At 52.2% G+C, this 15,430-nt stretch overlaps 3 protein-coding genes across 7 annotated transcripts; 1 reads left to right on the top strand and 2 right to left on the bottom strand.

Annotated features, from left to right (window-relative positions):
• Positions 1-987: 987 nt before the first annotated feature.
• DQX1 (DEAQ-box RNA dependent ATPase 1) lies at positions 988-7,356 on the bottom strand. The gene is made up of 11 exons (XM_008147408.3): positions 7,120-7,356; positions 6,673-6,866; positions 5,689-6,073; positions 5,112-5,345; positions 4,924-5,023; positions 4,658-4,816; positions 4,385-4,576; positions 2,477-2,596; positions 2,121-2,311; positions 1,633-1,823; positions 988-1,413 (listed from the first exon to the last, which is right to left on the bottom strand). The coding sequence occupies exons 1-11, from the start codon at positions 7,354-7,356 to the stop codon at positions 1,257-1,259; spliced, it is 2,160 nt and encodes a 719-aa protein (XP_008145630.2). The 3' UTR covers positions 988-1,256.
• A 1,310-nt stretch (positions 7,357-8,666) lies between these two features.
• Positions 8,667-11,743, bottom strand: AUP1 (AUP1 lipid droplet regulating VLDL assembly factor). 4 transcript variants are annotated; one of them, XM_008147403.3, is made up of 12 exons: positions 11,539-11,739; positions 11,321-11,458; positions 11,092-11,242; positions 10,715-10,899; positions 10,386-10,458; positions 10,219-10,292; positions 9,937-10,003; positions 9,733-9,835; positions 9,482-9,601; positions 9,257-9,372; positions 8,952-9,070; positions 8,667-8,842 (listed from the first exon to the last, which is right to left on the bottom strand). In XM_008147403.3, the coding sequence occupies exons 1-12, from the start codon at positions 11,586-11,588 to the stop codon at positions 8,806-8,808; spliced, it is 1,233 nt and encodes a 410-aa protein (XP_008145625.1). In that variant the 5' UTR covers positions 11,589-11,739; the 3' UTR covers positions 8,667-8,805. The 4 variants fall into 4 exon arrangements, with proteins under 4 accessions (XP_008145625.1, XP_054583859.1, XP_054583858.1 ...); XM_054727883.1 differs by lacking the exon at positions 8,667-8,842 and having other exon boundaries at positions 9,063-9,132; positions 11,539-11,743; XM_028154333.2 differs by lacking the exons at positions 8,667-8,842; positions 8,952-9,070 and adding an exon at positions 9,079-9,163 and having other exon boundaries at positions 11,539-11,743.
• A 159-nt stretch (positions 11,744-11,902) lies between these two features.
• Positions 11,903-15,430, top strand: HTRA2 (HtrA serine peptidase 2). 2 transcript variants are annotated; one of them, XM_008147404.3, is made up of 8 exons: positions 11,903-12,466; positions 12,567-12,771; positions 12,861-13,055; positions 13,413-13,445; positions 13,681-13,786; positions 13,933-14,002; positions 14,864-14,959; positions 15,063-15,429. In XM_008147404.3, exons 1-8 carry the CDS (start codon positions 11,967-11,969, stop codon positions 15,226-15,228), a joined length of 1,371 nt encoding a protein of 456 aa, XP_008145626.2. In that variant the 5' UTR covers positions 11,903-11,966; the 3' UTR covers positions 15,229-15,429. The 2 variants fall into 2 exon arrangements, with proteins under 2 accessions (XP_008145626.2, XP_028010140.2); XM_028154339.2 differs by lacking the exon at positions 13,413-13,445 and having other exon boundaries at positions 15,063-15,430.

Here is a 15,430-nt window from a genome sequence, read left to right on the forward strand (position 1 = left end):
CAGGAGTTCTGGGCTGTAGTGCGCTATGCCGATTGGGTGTCCGCACTAAGTTTGGCATCAATATGGTGACCTCTGGGGAGCGGGGGGGGGGGGGCCACCAGGTTGCCTAAGGAAGGGTGAACCGGCCCAGGTCGGAAATGGAGCAGGTCAAAGCTCCGTGCTGATCAGCAGTGGGATCGCACCTGTGAATAGCCACTGCACTCCAGCCTGGGCAACATAGCGAGACCCCGTCTCTTAAAAAAAAAAAAAAAAAGAAAAAGAACTTTTGTAGCTCAAAAGGAAGCACAAGAATAGGTTTAGCTTAAGTTGAGGATATGGGGGCATCAGTCCCTCTCCAATAAATAGAAGAAGGCTAAGGAAAGGGTCCTACCCTATGTAGATTGTGGCTTACATGATTCCTTTTACTCCCAGCCCAACACTTCTTTAACAATGTTTTTTTAAATGTATTATTGATTTAAGACAGAGAGAGAGAGAGAGAGAGAGAGAGAGAGAGAGAGAGAGACCAATTTGTTGTTCCACTTATTTGTGTGTGCATTCATTGGTTGATTCTTGTATGTGCCCTGACTGGGGATCAAACCCACAAACTTGGCATATCAGGATGATACTCTAACCACTTGAGCTATGTGGCCATGGCCCCAGCCTACCAATTCTTGAGACTCAGATTCCAAGATTTATATTTGATCCTAAACTTTCGGCTTTTTAAAAAAATATTTTTTTTTATTGATTTCAGAGAGGAAGGGAGAGGGAGAGATAGAAACATCAATGATGAGAGAGAAACATGGACCGGCTACCTCCTGCACACCCCCTACTGGGGACCAAGCCCACAACCCAGGCATGTGCCCTTGACGGGAATCGAACCTAGGACCTTTCAGTCTGCAGGCTGACACTCTATCCACTGAGCAAAACCAGCTAGGGCTCGGCTTTTTTTTTTTTTTTTTTTAAAGATTTATTTTTAATTTTTAAATTTTTTTATTGATTTCAGAGAGGAAGGGAGAGGGAGAGATAGAAACGTCAATGATGAGAATCACTGATTGGCTCCCTCCTGCATGCCCCCTACTGGGGACCAAGTCTGCAGCCCGGGCACACACCCTGACTGGAAACCGAACTTAGACCTCCTGGTTCATAGGTCTATGCTCAACCTCTGAGCCACACCCGCAGGGCAACTTTCAGCTTTTAAATCTGGCTGGCTGCCTTGGTGCCAGAGTGAGGAAGGACTCAATACAATGAGATGAGTTCTGCTCCATTCCTTAGGCAGGTCACTGCAGGACACAGGCATCTCCAAACTCTTGGGTGGAGGAGGATTCACTCTCTGTTGAAGAATCTGCCATTTCTTCCCTCAGCTGGTTCAGGAAGTCTCTGCTTTCACTGGGCGGCAGGTTACTCAGGAAGTATGGAGGGGCCAACTCCACCAGCCTGACACAGAGAGTCATAATTAGATGATTTCTATATACTCTCTCATAAAGCATATTTTTAAACTTCTTACTATCCCTTCCACAAACCCTGTCTTCTCAAATCATGTTACTACAGACCACTCTGATTCCCTCTTCTTCTTAAGGCTCTCTAACTCCCCAGCCATATTTTTGGCCCCAGGAAGAGGAATGGGCAGTGTAGGAGGGGTGTCATGGAACTCACATCTGTGGTTGAATCTCAGAAACAATGGAAAGGCAGTTGTCTTTGGAAATGGAGAAACTGTGGTAAAGCACCCACGGTGGGGGCCTGGCTGGAGCCCGGCGGCTTCGGTAGCAGCAGTATGGGGAGAGCTGGGCCACATGCTTATGGGTTAGGAGCAGGTAATTTCCACTCCCATCCGTGTCTCGGGCCACCTCATTGAAAGGCAAAGACATTGAAGGAATAAGTTATAGAGAAGAGGCAGACAGTAGAAAAAGGTAAGGGAGATGAGAAGGAATTAGTAAGGGTGGTGAGACTATTAAAAGTAAAGCATTTCCTCTAGATGTTATAGTTCCTCCACACCAAAAGCTCCTTGTACCCCAAAGGAAGTTAGTGGTGGTTCTATAGAGACTTCTGAATGGCCATCTGGACCCCAATTTTCAGAGATGGCATACCAATCTTTGGTCTCTCTGACTTCCAATCCTTTTATGACTCCAACTCTTTCCCCTAACCTTAAGGAAGTATCCAGACAGCAGTGCTTTCTGAAGGTCTCTGCGATTCTTCTCAGAGCCAAAGGCTGGTTGGGACAAGGGAAGTTCAATTCGTTGCATAAGTTCTAGGAGTTCTCCTCGAAGTTTCTGGGCTTGACACAGTGCTGCCCAGTTTAGACCCCGAGCCTGGCACCAAGCCTTGTCTGCTCCACCTAGGAGAAGAAAGGGACCAGCTACAACTAAAGCCCTTAAGACCCCCGAAAGAACCAAACCCTTGTCCAAAGGGCCTCTTCCTGGCATAGAGATCTGTCAGCTGGTTGCACACCACTTGTGGAAAACCTGGGATTCTGTAAGACAATGCAGAGTGGGCCACTCACTCTGTAGAAAGGCTTCATACACCTGGATCAGGGAACTGTGGTCACCGTCCGCATGCTCCAGGGCCCGGCGTAAAGCAGCTTCCTCTGCACAGAGTGGAGGACGGGTAAACCCGGGGGCAGCTGCAGGCAGGAGAGAGGAAGGATGTTTGGGGGAATGAGAAAGGATAGCAGAACAGGTGGAATGGTAAAAAGGCAGAAATGTCACTTTGGGAACTTAATTCAAAAGACATCGATAACTTCTAAGTGCTATGTACTTTATTAGACATTGAAGGTAAACGAAAGACAGTCTCTGTCCTCAAGGAGTCTGGTGGGAGAGACAAACAAGTGAGCAAACTAGATGAGCATGATAGTTGTGTGGGCCAATATTTGAAGTTTGAGTAGGAATTAGCTCAGTGGCAAGGGGTGGAGAGAGGATTCTGGACTGTGGGCACAGCAAGTTAGTAGCATGGCATGTTTGGAGAACTGCAAGTGCCTAGTATGGGTGGATGGAATGGCGTGCATGGCAGAGTTACAGGGGATAAAGCTGGGGAGGTAGGTATGGGCCAGGTCCTGAGAGGCTGGATGTGCTGGGTAAATGAGTTTACAGTCTGTCTAAAAGGTAAAAAAAAAATAGCTGTTGAAGAGTTTGTAAGAGAGTCCCTGTGTTTGAAGAAGTTCAAAATTCACATGACTAATTAGGAGGCTACTGAAGGAGTCCAGCTGAGCAGTGACAGAACCTGACAGTGAGTATGGAGAAGAGCAGATTAATTAAAATAATACTTAAGAGATAAAAATGAAAGAAACCAGAGAAAGATTAGTCTAAAATGATGGTAATGGAGCTGCGGAGATGATGGCATCATTTTGTGGTGGTGGTGAGAAGGTCATTTAAGAAAGTGTTCAAGTTTAGTTCTGGCTTGAAGTACTGTGGACTGTTCTGGTAGAAATGTCCATCAGGAGTTAAACATATAAATCTAAGATTCAGAAGAATGGCATTGACAGGGAGATACAAGGTTTGTATATTTTAAGTGTGAGGGTATCCCTTCAGAGCATGGGTGTGGATGAACTTGCTTAGAGAGTTCAGGGAATGAGAAGACACAAATGGCAAGAATACAAAACCCTGAGGTCCAACTTACAGTGGAGGAGCAGAAGATGAAGCGTCTAAGTAAGACATTAAGGGAATGATAGGGAGGTAGGATGAGAACCATGAGGAGTGGTCACAGAAGTTTAGTGGGGTAGTTTCAAGGTGGAAGTGGCCAACATTCTGAAGTGTCAAAAGGTCATGAATGAGCCCTAGCCGGTTTGGCTCAGTGCATAGAGTCGGCCTAGGGTCGGAAGGGTCCCAGGTTCGCTTCCGGTCAAGGGCACATGCCCGGGTTGCAGGCTCGGTCCTGAGTAGGGGGCGTGCAGGAGGCAGCCGATCAATGATTCTCTATCATTGATGTTTCTCTCTCTCTCTCTCCCTTTCCCTTTCTCTCTGAAATCAATAAAAACATATTTAAAAAATAAAAAAAGGTCATGAATGAGAGCTCAAAAGTGTTCACTAGGTTAGGTCTTCAAGAGGTCACTGGTGAGCTGAAAGCTGTCTTAGTGTGGTGTTGGACCTGGATCTGGAGTGTGGTGGGTGAGGAATACACTAGATGGAATAGGGTAGAGATTATACCATCTAGCTGAAGAGGCGTATAGGGTTGAAGAAGAGGGGTGAAGAGTTTTAGTAATAAGAGATAGAAGAGATTCGAGCATGGTGAGAGGAAGAACCAGCAGAAGAAAAAGGCTAAAGAGACAGAAGAGGGATAACTGATGAAACCTGGTTCTGCAGGCATCGTGCGGTGGAAACTGGAGCTCGGGGGAAAGGGCTAGCCTCTGGAGCACCAAAACACCAAGGGAAGGCCTGAAGTAGCCAAAGGAGCCAGGGAGAGAGGTGAGTTATACCAGTGAGCATGGCAGCAAGGGTGAGCATCTCATCCACACATTCAAACTCGCACGAAGCCAGCAGGGCTTTGGCCAACTCAGGGGGCAGGGGGAACTCTGATAGGATGACACCTAAGTCTGACAGGTGTCCGTTGTCATCCAGGGCTGCCAGGTAGTCTAAGTCTTCCAGGGCCTGCATCAGTGCTTCTGGAGCTGGGGAGGAAACAGGGCTCATAGTGCAGAGGATCTCAGAGCCTTGGGGTCAGACAGCAGGACTTGGGCAGGAATGCTCACCAGGCCGGTCCAGAAAGTGACACTCCCCTGGCTCTGCAATCTGTCTCCTCTTCAGCAGTAATACCAGGGGGCTCAGATTTTCCTCACACACCCTGGGTTGGGGCAATGGGGGAGCTTCTAGTTCTTGGAAGGACTTAGGATACAGGCAGAGGCAGGATCCTGAGGGGAAAAAAACCTGGGAAAGAAGACCACTGTAGATTTCTCGGGGCTTGCGTGTCAGTGACTTTCATGGGCCATGTCAGGGAGGGCAAAGGCTCTTATCTTACCTGGAGGGGCCCCTCTTGCCCGTAGTTGTCTTGCCTCTGCCTGACACTTGCTGATTGGTCTCAACACTTGGGATTCTGCTCGGATCTGAGGATTGTACACCTGTCACCGCCCGCCAACCAAGGTCAAGACAGATTAGAGTGGGCCATTTATATCTTTAGCCTCCACAACCCTCATCTTTGTCACTCACACTTCGAAGCTCCAGTCCTGAGTCAATGACATGTCGAATGGAAGGGAGGGAGAAGGAGAAGTCAGCCAGCCAGTGAGTGACCACAATCTTTCGGGCACCTGAGTCTGTGTCTTCATACACAGCCTGAGCAGCTTGACCATGGCCTGGGTGAAGGGGCAGCACCCGTGGTGGAGGTCCTTGGATTGCCAAGGTCCCTACCTCCCTGGACAAGGATTCACAGCACAGGGAAATTTCCTGAGGAGAGGGTTGGGGTGTTAGGGCACTTCTCACCTTTTTTGGGTCACAGACCTCTTTGAAAAACTGATGAAAGCTATGGCCCTTCACTCTGAAAAAATGCACATACTCATAAAAGTTGGGGAGTGTTATAATTTCAGGAATTCATTGAACCACAAATCTCTGCATTTGATGGAATAAAAAAGAGGGCAGTAGACATCTTTACTCTGAAGTCCTTGAGTGTTTCCCCAGGACCCCAACAGAGAGTGAATACTACAACGCCAGTGTTCCCAACAAGCAGTGCTCCCTCCCCCAGGACAGGAAGGTGGCACAAGGAGCACCTCCTTTTGCAGCCGTTTTTTACCTCCTCGCTGGGCAGGTACACTAGCACGTCTCCTGGAGCCTCCTTTCGACACAATTCAAGCACAGCTTGGCAGGCAGCTTCCACTCGATCAGTAGGGACAGTGTCCCTGTAGATGGGAGTGGGACACCTGCCAGGCCCTCTGGGTACACGTACAATGGGAGGATTGCCCCAGAAGGCTTGGAGCTTGGGTTCAAGGGCTGGGTCAGTGACCACAACCACTTTGGGGTCGCCTGGGAGGTTCCCCAGCCTGGCATCTCGCAGCAGCCCCTGGAGTAAGTCTGAGGCCACTGACCGCTCTTGAGCCTCGTCCAGTACCAGCACATCCCAGGCTCCGGTGCCCCGGGTCGAGGCCACCTCCTGAAGAAGCAGCCTGTCCCAGCAAAACCTGTTGACATTGGCAGTGGGCAGGAGTCAGTGTGGATATTGGCCAGCCCCAGTTCAGGGGAGCTTCTACCCAGGGAGCCTAGATTTTGATAGTTAAGGTCAGAAAAAGACTGTGACTGAATTCCTTAACAGTGACCTTACTGACTGGTGACGCTTTGTTCAGAAGCTGTACCCCAGCTGGGAAAGTAAGACTTTTGTAATGAGGGTAAGGACAAATGTGAGGTCCAGGCTAGGATTAAAGAGCCTAATTCAGCAATGCATAATGCATGCTTTATTTTTTTAAAAAAATATTTTTATTGACTTCAGAGAGGAAGGGAGAGAAACATCAATGATGAGAGAGAATCATGGATTGGCTGCCTCCTGCACACCCCCCACTGGGGATCAAATCCACACCTGGGCACGTGCCCTTGACTAGAATTGAACCTGGGACCTTTCAGTCCCCAGGCATGCGCTCTATCCGCTGAGCCAAACCAGCCAGGGCTATAATGCATGCTTTAAAGGGTGAGCTGGGCTGAGAGGTTATGGTGAGGTGTCAGAGGGCTGGGCTTGTTCCTATTATGAGGGGAATTAGATTTGAATCAGGCCCGCAGGAAGCCTCACCTGAGCAGGGTTTGGGGCCCAGTGCAATCCTCCTGGGGGATGCTGTATCCAACCTCATGACCCAGGGTCAGGTCCATCTCATCAGCAACCTGCAGGGCCAGGCTCAGGGCTGCCAGCGGGTAGGGCTGAGTGACAGTTACCCGGCTTTCCTGGAATCCCCTGGCCAGTGCAAACTCTGCACACCACTGAGGGATCTGGGACAGGGGTAAGGAAGGACAACCCGTCAGCAAGACACAGGACTGCAGTGAGAAGGGCTAGGGGAGCTATGGCCTTATTTGGGGGCATACACTGGTCCTTTACCACCCAGGGGCCAGCTTAACCTGACTCCCTTTGCCTACCTCCCCCATAACCCCTGGCAGTCCAATCCCCCTCTGCCCAGGGAAGGGCCAATTCTCTAGGGGGCCCCCCCCAACCCCCCACCTTGTCTCTCCCAGAATCTACCCCCACCTGGGTGCTCTTGCCAGAGCCAGGCTCTCCAGACACAATCACCACTCCACTGGGGCTACTCTCCAACTCCTCCAAGAAGGTAAAGCGAGCAGCCCAGATGGGCAAGGCTCGGCGCTGCTCAAGCAGTTCGTAGTAGTGGGAGGAGAAGGGAAGCCCGTCAAAGGGGTTCACAGCCAGTTCAGACTCCCCAGGGCTCAGGCCAGACTCTTCTGTCAAGCCAAGGAGCAGAGAGGCCATGATAGCTCACCAGCAGTACCTACAGAAGGCAGGGCAGTCATTAAGCCTCATACCACCTTTGCACCTCAGCCCTGATCCCCAACCTGTTACCCTCAGCTGGTAGCGCACTGAGGTCCATCCTTCCAAGCACTTTAAAAAAAAATCACCACTTGAGGATTTTTTATTTTGTAATCCTCACCTGAGGATATTTTTTCCACTGATTTTTTGAGAAACATTGATGTGAGAGCCATATTGATTGGCTGTTGAATCTGCAACCCAGGTGCCTTTTATCAGGAATCAAACCCGAGGTTCTTTGGTGCCCAGGGCCCTCGCTCTAACCAATGAGACACCTGCCAGGGCTGTGTTTTTAATCCTCACCTGAGGATATTTATTGATTGGGGCTGGGGGGAGGGGGGTTGGGAAAAGGAGAGAGATCCGTCAGTTGCCTCCCATATGCACCACAACTGGGTGGATCAAACCTGCAATCTAGATATGTACCCTGACCAGGAATTGAACCCTCCACCTACCCGTATATGGAGGTATACAGGGTAATGCTCCAACCAACTGAACCTCCCAGCCAGGGCCTTCCCAGCACTTCTTGGCTGCCAGGAAATAGTGGGGACTTACGTCTCTAAATAAAGGACTCTCAGAAATGGGTTGTCCTGTAGCAGGTAGTAAAAATCCTGTGACTAACACAGGAGTCCTCAGGGGCAGTAGGACTTATGTGAGACCTATGGGAAGGACCCCGAGGCAAAAGGATAAAGAATAAAAGGAGGGGAGTAAGGCCACAAGGATCCTGGAATCAAACCTGCTTGCAGCTCTGAGACGTGTCAGGACGGCAGCCAGTTCCAGAACCACACAGCCAGTTCCCACCAACCTTGACCAGCATGAAGTACAAAGGTCAGTTCCGGCTCCACCCTGGGGCTTGGCTCAAATACAATCCTAGACACTTTTGGGGTGGAGCCATTTGCTCCGCCTTATTTAACCTAGTCAGGAGCCTATGGAGAACAGGCTCCAGCCATCACACTGAGCATGTATGAACTCTATAAAACACCATGTTCTGTGAAAGGCATCTTGGGACTTGTAGTTTTGCAGCTGTTTCTTCACAAACCTGGGCTGAACACCCCAGCTATGCTCAGTTGCTGTTGGGTCTTCAGTTCAGTTACACTTCCTTAATATCATTCATTTCTTGACATGAGGAGGCGATTTCAGACAGTTGGATTCTGACCACCCCCCACAAACCTAAAGAGGACCTCATACCCATTCCACCCAAACGAGGAAAAAGGAACCTGTTCAGGGGGCTTTTTAGACCCAGAGAGGCAACAGAGACCTTGAGTGAAAACCCTGAATTTAATGTGATACTGGGGGGAAGCCCCATCTCTTCCTTTCTACCACCCACCCATCCGGCCTGTTGAGTTGGGTGAGGGCTTCCCCCAGTCTCCGTCCTGCGGCTCTGGGTGCCATCTGTGCTCAGTCAGCCTCCTGGGCCTGTCTTTCTGTGAATCTCCTGTGGGACATAGGGGGGAGACATCGGGTGGGCTTTGCCATATTAACTCCATAATTAGCTCCCTTCTTCAACCTGCCCCTTCCTACCCATTATTCTCTAAGCCCCTCACCTTCTTGCATATTCATATAGTGCTTGCTTGCGCTCCTGTAGGCTTTCTTGCCGGGCCCAGGAGGACTTGGCAAATGTTAGGGCTGTGGGCTGAGGGGTCACCGGGCCAGAGCTGGGGAACTGAGGTGATCACAATGTCAGAGGGCTTGCGAAGTCATCATCATTAAACCTGCATCGAATGCCTACTTTGCAAGAGAGGCACTGTGCTAGGGTCTCAGGATCAAAAAAGAGACATCAGGGAAAGGGAGTATGTAGACTGCCCCATCCCACCCCAGGTCTTGGATCTGACCATTTCCTGGGTCTCACCTTGGGGGCAGAGGCTGTGGGAAGGGCCTGGGTCCCCTCAGTGATGTCTTCAGGTATGAAAGCTACAGCTCCCTCAAGTAAATTGGTGATGGTCAAGTCTACACATCCAGTCCTGGCTGGGGAGAAGGGAAGAGAGGAGAAGGGGCCTGTTTCCCTGCTCACCTTCCCCCCTCATCACCCCCTTTTCCTCTGTGTCTTCCTGTGTGGGGCTACCCTTTCCCATACCGAGGTCTCTCTGGATGACGCCCAGTGGCACATGGGGTAAAACCTCCTTGACTCTCTGAGCCAGAGTTGCCAGCTGCACATCAGGAGAAGGGCCAGGGGAGGGAGGAAAAGAAGACTGGGCTGCAAAAAAGAAATCCAAAATATGGTGAGTGGAGACGAGGAGGAAGGAAAGACTGACTAGCACAGGAACAGGGAGGACATCACAATAAGCTGAAGGAAAACAAAAAGCTGGGTGTACGGAGACCACACACCTGACTGGGGGTGCAATCTGCGGTGTCTTTGTCGCTTCATGTGCTCTGCTTTGTCTGCGGGAGTGAGTCGTGTCCCTGTCTGGCCCAGTTCTTTGGCCACCAGCTAAGGAATATTGGAAGGTTGGGAGTGTCAAGGTCTCAAGCCTTCTTCCCTCTCTACCTAAGGAAAGACCCCACCTCCACCCTGCCTGTGTACCCTACCACCTGTTGTACGCGGAGGGCAAACTCCTCATTCCCCTCCCCCAGCTGGCGATGAACAGGACGGAGCCACCTGCAAAAAAACAATCCAGGGCCACGTTGGGGGGCAGCTGCTGATACCTCTTTTCATGGGATAGTGGTGGTGAGGGTGGGGAGAGAGTAAATACTTTGTATTGCCTCTGTGGTGGAACCTTGCTATTAAAAGATCTGCAAATGGACAGGGCAGAGGCCACTACTTTCTTGACCTTGAGGTGAACTTTCCCAGCCACCAAAAAATGAGGACAATACCTTACTTGATACACCGTGAAAGGGACAAAAAGTGACCACAACAGTTCTGACACCCAGGAGGCATCTGACACCGTCTGAGAGGAAGGCATGAAGTAAGATCTAAGTCAGGGCCAGGAGTGGGAAACTTTCCCCAAGCCCCAAAGATTCCCTATCCAACATGCACTCACCACAGAGACTAGGGGTCTCTGGACTCGAAGAGTAAGAGGCTGTACCACATCCTGGATAGAAAATGGCCAGGAACTAGAAGGAAGAGAGAATAGAAGGGGATTCCAGCCAGCCCGGTCAGCAGCTCATACCTGACTTAAAACAGGAAACTGTCCAACTGCCCAAGTAGATAAATGGGGACTACAGGGACTCAGGGGTAAGAGCCAAAAGTGGACAGAAAGGAAATGAGCTAAGAATGGAGGGGGTTGGGGCTGAAGAAGGTTGTGAAAACCTAAGGGCCCTCAAGCTTGACTACCAAGGCATTTGGAGGCCAATACCTGTGCTCACCCACCTGAAGCGCAGGAGCCCCTCCCGGCCATTGGTGGCCTCTTCCTCGGGGAATAGCAGCAGAGGGGTTGGGGGAAGCCTCGTGGAAGCACAGAATCTCTTGAGTGACTCCACCAACTCCCCCCGCCCATCCATCTCCATGAAGCCCCGAGACCAGCACACAAAGCTGGGGGGACTATTGAGTAGAGGCTGGGAACAGGGAAGAGAGAAAGCAAGAAGAATGTTGTAAAGTGACAACACTGACAAATGGGGGGTAGAAACGGGGTTTGGGGTACGGCTCAGTATCTCGTGGTCTCCAAGGCGAAACCGGGCGGGCAGAGGGTAGCCACGAGCTGGGCCCCAGGGGAACGGCCCTAGAGTTCTGGCTTCGCCCCCACTCACGGTGCTACAACTGGTGAGCAGGTTGACTATGTTGTGATCGAAAGGTGTCACGTGGTTGGAAACGAGGACCCTGACGCGGTGATCCCGGAGTCCCGAGTCCTCCTGCCGGGCCACGAGCCCCAGCACGGCACACATGGTCCGCACCACGAACCTGCGGACGCAGGCGATCGTGACTGCACTGCTCGGGTCGAACCCGGCCCAGACCCTCCCCGAGCGCCCGGGTCGGAACCTGCGAAGGACGCTGTCCGGCAGCGCGCAGCTGACTAGGAAGACGTGGATCCCGAGGAAGAGGCGCAGGACGAGGAGGCAGAACCCGACGGGCGCGTAGAGCAGCAGCGCGAGGAGCAGGAAGCCGTCACCCGGGAGCCTGGGGGCGAGAGGCGGGATGATCGGGCGCCGAGGGCCGGGTGAGTGCGGGCGCCGGTGTCTCCCCTCAGGCGTTCTTACCGGTGCGAGTCAAAGAGTCGCTCCGGCCCCGGCGCCTGGGGAGGCTCCATCGCGGTTGCTTTAGGGGTGTCCGGCCGCCGCCGCCGCCGCCGCCATCTTCGCGACGCGCCGCAGGGGCTCCTGGGAAGGCGGAGTCTCCGGGCGTAGGCCCTGGGTGCCGGGACCCGAAATCCTCCTGCGCCCCGGAAGGGCTAGCCGCCCCAGCATGCCTCGCGGGCCCTGGGGCCGCCTCAGCGCTCGCGTGCCGCGGGGACCACAATTCCCGGCATTCTCGGGGCGGGGGCGGAGCCGGCCTCCCGGAATCCGGGTCCGGGTGCGCTTCTGCAGGACTTCAGGTACCGGCGTGCCCCGCGTCCCGCGGTCACCTGCTCACGTCCCGGGCGCCGCCTCTGTGAAGGGCGGGCGAGGAGGCCGCCGAGGCGGAGCTGATGGCTGCACTGAGGGCGTGGCGGGGTGCAGGCTGGAGCCTTCGGGGATGGCGGGCTTTGGGGGGATTTCGCTGGGGGAAGGCGCCCCTGTTGACCCCTGACCTCCGGGCACTGCTGACGTCAGGAACTCCTCGGGCCCGAGTGACTTATGGGACCCCCAGTCTCCGGGCCCGGTTCTCTGTGGGGGTCCCTGGACCACGAACGTGTCTGACGTCGGGGACTCCGGATTCCCGAGCACGGCTGACTGCGGGGGCCCCGGATCGTCAGACCCGGGAGGACCCAGGGACCCCTGGGTCCCCTCCGCGCGCGTGGCTGGCTGTGGCCCTGGGCGCTGGGGGGGCAGTGCTACTGTTGTTGTGGGGCGGGGGGCGGGGTCCCCCGGCCGTCTTTGCCTCTGTCCTTGGCCCGCCGCCCACCTCTCCCCGGAGCCAATACAACTTCATCGCTGACGTGGTGGAGAAGACCGCACCTGCGGTCGTTTATATCGAGATCCTGGGCCGGTAACGGTGGGGTAGACCAGAGGCACCGAAGTCGCGGGCTAGAGGGCGGGCGAGCCGGAGGAGTCCGTCCTCCTCACATCCGTGCTTCCCCCCGTTCCAGACACCCCTTTTCTGGCCGCGAAGTCCCCATCTCGAATGGCTCAGGATTCGTGGTGGCCGCGGACGGGCTCATTGTTACCAACGCCCACGTGGTGGCTGATCGGCGCCGAGTTCGTGTGAGGCTGCCTAGCGGCGACACATATGAAGCCACGGTCACAGCTGTGGATCCGGTGGCAGACATCGCCACGCTGAGGATTCAGACCAAGGTGGGGGTCCGGGCGAGCCGGGTCTGCTTGGGGCTGTGAAGTTGCTGGCATCCCCAGATGACAGGCCCCTTTTACCCATTCTCTTTTAGGAACCTCTCCCCACGCTGCCCCTGGGACGCTCAGCTGATGTCAGGCAAGGGGAGTTTGTTGTTGCCATGGGAAGCCCCTTTGCACTGCAGAACACGATCACGTCCGGCATCGTCAGCTCTGTTCAGCGTCCAGCCAAAGAACTAGGCCTCCCCCAAAACAATGTGGAATACATCCAGACTGATGCAGCTATTGATGTGCGTACTGATGTGGGAGAAATGGCAATCTAGGTTGGGAGAAGGGGCGAGGCTGTGTGGTGCAGGCACCAAGTGTGATGGATGGTGGGTGAGCCTATAAAGGGGTGGGCAAAAGTATCCATAGTTGTGAGTACACGAAACACAGTTTATTCTTGTATTATTACTTAATATTGTGTTATTGTATTACAACTGTAAAGCTACTTTTGCTTCCCCCTGTATATCGAAGTTGGGCTACAAAAATGTGGCCCCTGTTCAAGGGCTGGGAAAGGAGATAATTTGGAGAAAAGGCCTACATCCTGGTATGCCCCCAGGCATAGAGTCCCTGGATCTCTTCCATATTTTCTCCTTGTCCTGCAGTTTGGAAATTCTGGAGGTCCCCTGGTTAACCTGGTGAGTGGGACATCCTTCTTTCCAAGAATCCCTGCCCCAGGTCAGTGTGGGGAAGGGTGGGTTTTTCCCTAATTCAATGAGGTTTGGTCAAGTTTCTGAACAGTCCCTTGTTAGCTATCGTCCAGAATGCAACCGGATCTCCCCAACTCCCCAACACTCCCTGCTATTCTTGTTCAGGTACCCCCATCTCCCGCTATTTGTTTGGGCTAAGGAATAGTGGGCTCTGTCCCTGCAGGATGGGGAGGTGATCGGAGTGAATACCATGAAGGTCACAGCTGGAATCTCCTTTGCCATCCCTTCTGATCGCCTTCGAGAGTTTCTGCATCGTGGGGAAAAGAAGAGTGAGCCTGACTTAGTGTGTGGGGTGGGGTCCTTTAAGTGGTGGGTGGGGCATTCATTGGGCCTTGTTGGAGAAGGGTCTATTGGGATTAGAGAGAAGGGAAGGAAGGATGTGGCTAGGTGAGGCTCATTTGTCTTTTTATCACAGATTCCTGGTTTGGAACCAGTGGGTCCCAGCGCCGCTACATTGGGGTGATGATGTTGACCCTGACTCCCAGGTATGAGCTTTAGGGGTAGTGCGATATGTAGGACCACCTACATTGGTGGGCAAATGGCATTTCTACTGAGCTTTGTTCTCAATTCTGTCTTTATAATGAATTACCTCGTACCTGGAGATATCAGAAGAGCTGTCCTCCTGACTTTTTCACCCCACTCCATTTTGCACAACTGCCACCAGATTGATTTCATCCCATTACTGCTTTGATTTACAATCTGTTAATTTAGTGTTTAGGGGCCATTTTCCAGACCTGGCTTCCTATGTGAATATATTCTGTTCCAGTCAACCTGATTTCCTACTCCAGGTCTCTATTTATGCTGTTCTTGTTTTATATACTTAAATATCAGGCCCATCTATTCCTCTAGGCCAGTGATGGCGAACCTATGACACGCGTGTCAGCACTGACACGTGTAGCCATTTCTGATGACACGCGGCTGCATGCCGAGGATGAAACATTTGCTGCTCCTGAGGATGAAACATTTGCGACTAAAGTTTTGGAGTTAGTTTTTTCCTCAAAGTGACACACTACCCGAGTTATGCTCAGTTTTTTGGCGAAGTTTGACACACCTAGCTCAAAAGGTTGCCCATCACTGCTCTAGGCTCAGCTTAAATTCTCCCTTAAAGCTGCTCTTAGGATTCTAGAATGAGATTAGTGCTATCGACTTAACATTATGTGTTACATGGAATTAGGTATCTTTTCTATACATGTCCCATTTCCTAGCTACTAGAAGGCCTTTGTATCTGGAGTACGTAGTGCATTCCCTGTCCATACAGTCGCCAGTGTATTGAGTAATTTAAGGTGAACCTCAAATGGGGAAAGAGTACCTCGGAGTGCTTAACAGCATGATTTGTGTCCTTTCAGCATCCTTGCTGAACTACAGCTTCGAGAACCAAGTTTTCCTGATGTCCAGCATGGTGTGCTCATCCATAAAGTCATCCTGGACTCCCCTGCACACCGGTGAGAGGGACTGCACCGTGCGGTGGGGATGGGTGAGGTGTGCATGTGCCCTTGAACTGGGCTATCTACTCCCTTCTTTCTCTCTGCCCATCTTTTGCCTTAGGGCTGGTCTGCGGCCAGGTGATGTGATCTTGGCCATTGGGGAGCAGGTGGTACAAAATGCTGAAGATATTTATGAAGCTGTTCGAACCCAATCCCAGCTGGCAGTTCGGATCCGGCGGGGACCAGAAAAACTGACTTTATATGTGACCCCTGAAATCACAGAATGAATGGATCAACAGGAGAACGAGGCTCCTGCTCGGATTTCCACCTTGCTTTCCTGGCCTAGGCTCTGAGGGCACCTGGGCAGAGGATTAAATGAACCAGTGGGGGCAGGTCCCTCCAACCACCAGCACCAATCCCTGGGCTCTGAGGAATCACAAAAACATTTTTTATATAAAATAAAATTATACCTAGCAACATGTTATAGTC

This window comes from Eptesicus fuscus, chromosome 16 (genome assembly GCF_027574615.1).
Source record: "Eptesicus fuscus isolate TK198812 chromosome 16, DD_ASM_mEF_20220401, whole genome shotgun sequence".
Classification (NCBI taxonomy): domain Eukaryota; kingdom Metazoa; phylum Chordata; class Mammalia; order Chiroptera; family Vespertilionidae; genus Eptesicus; species Eptesicus fuscus.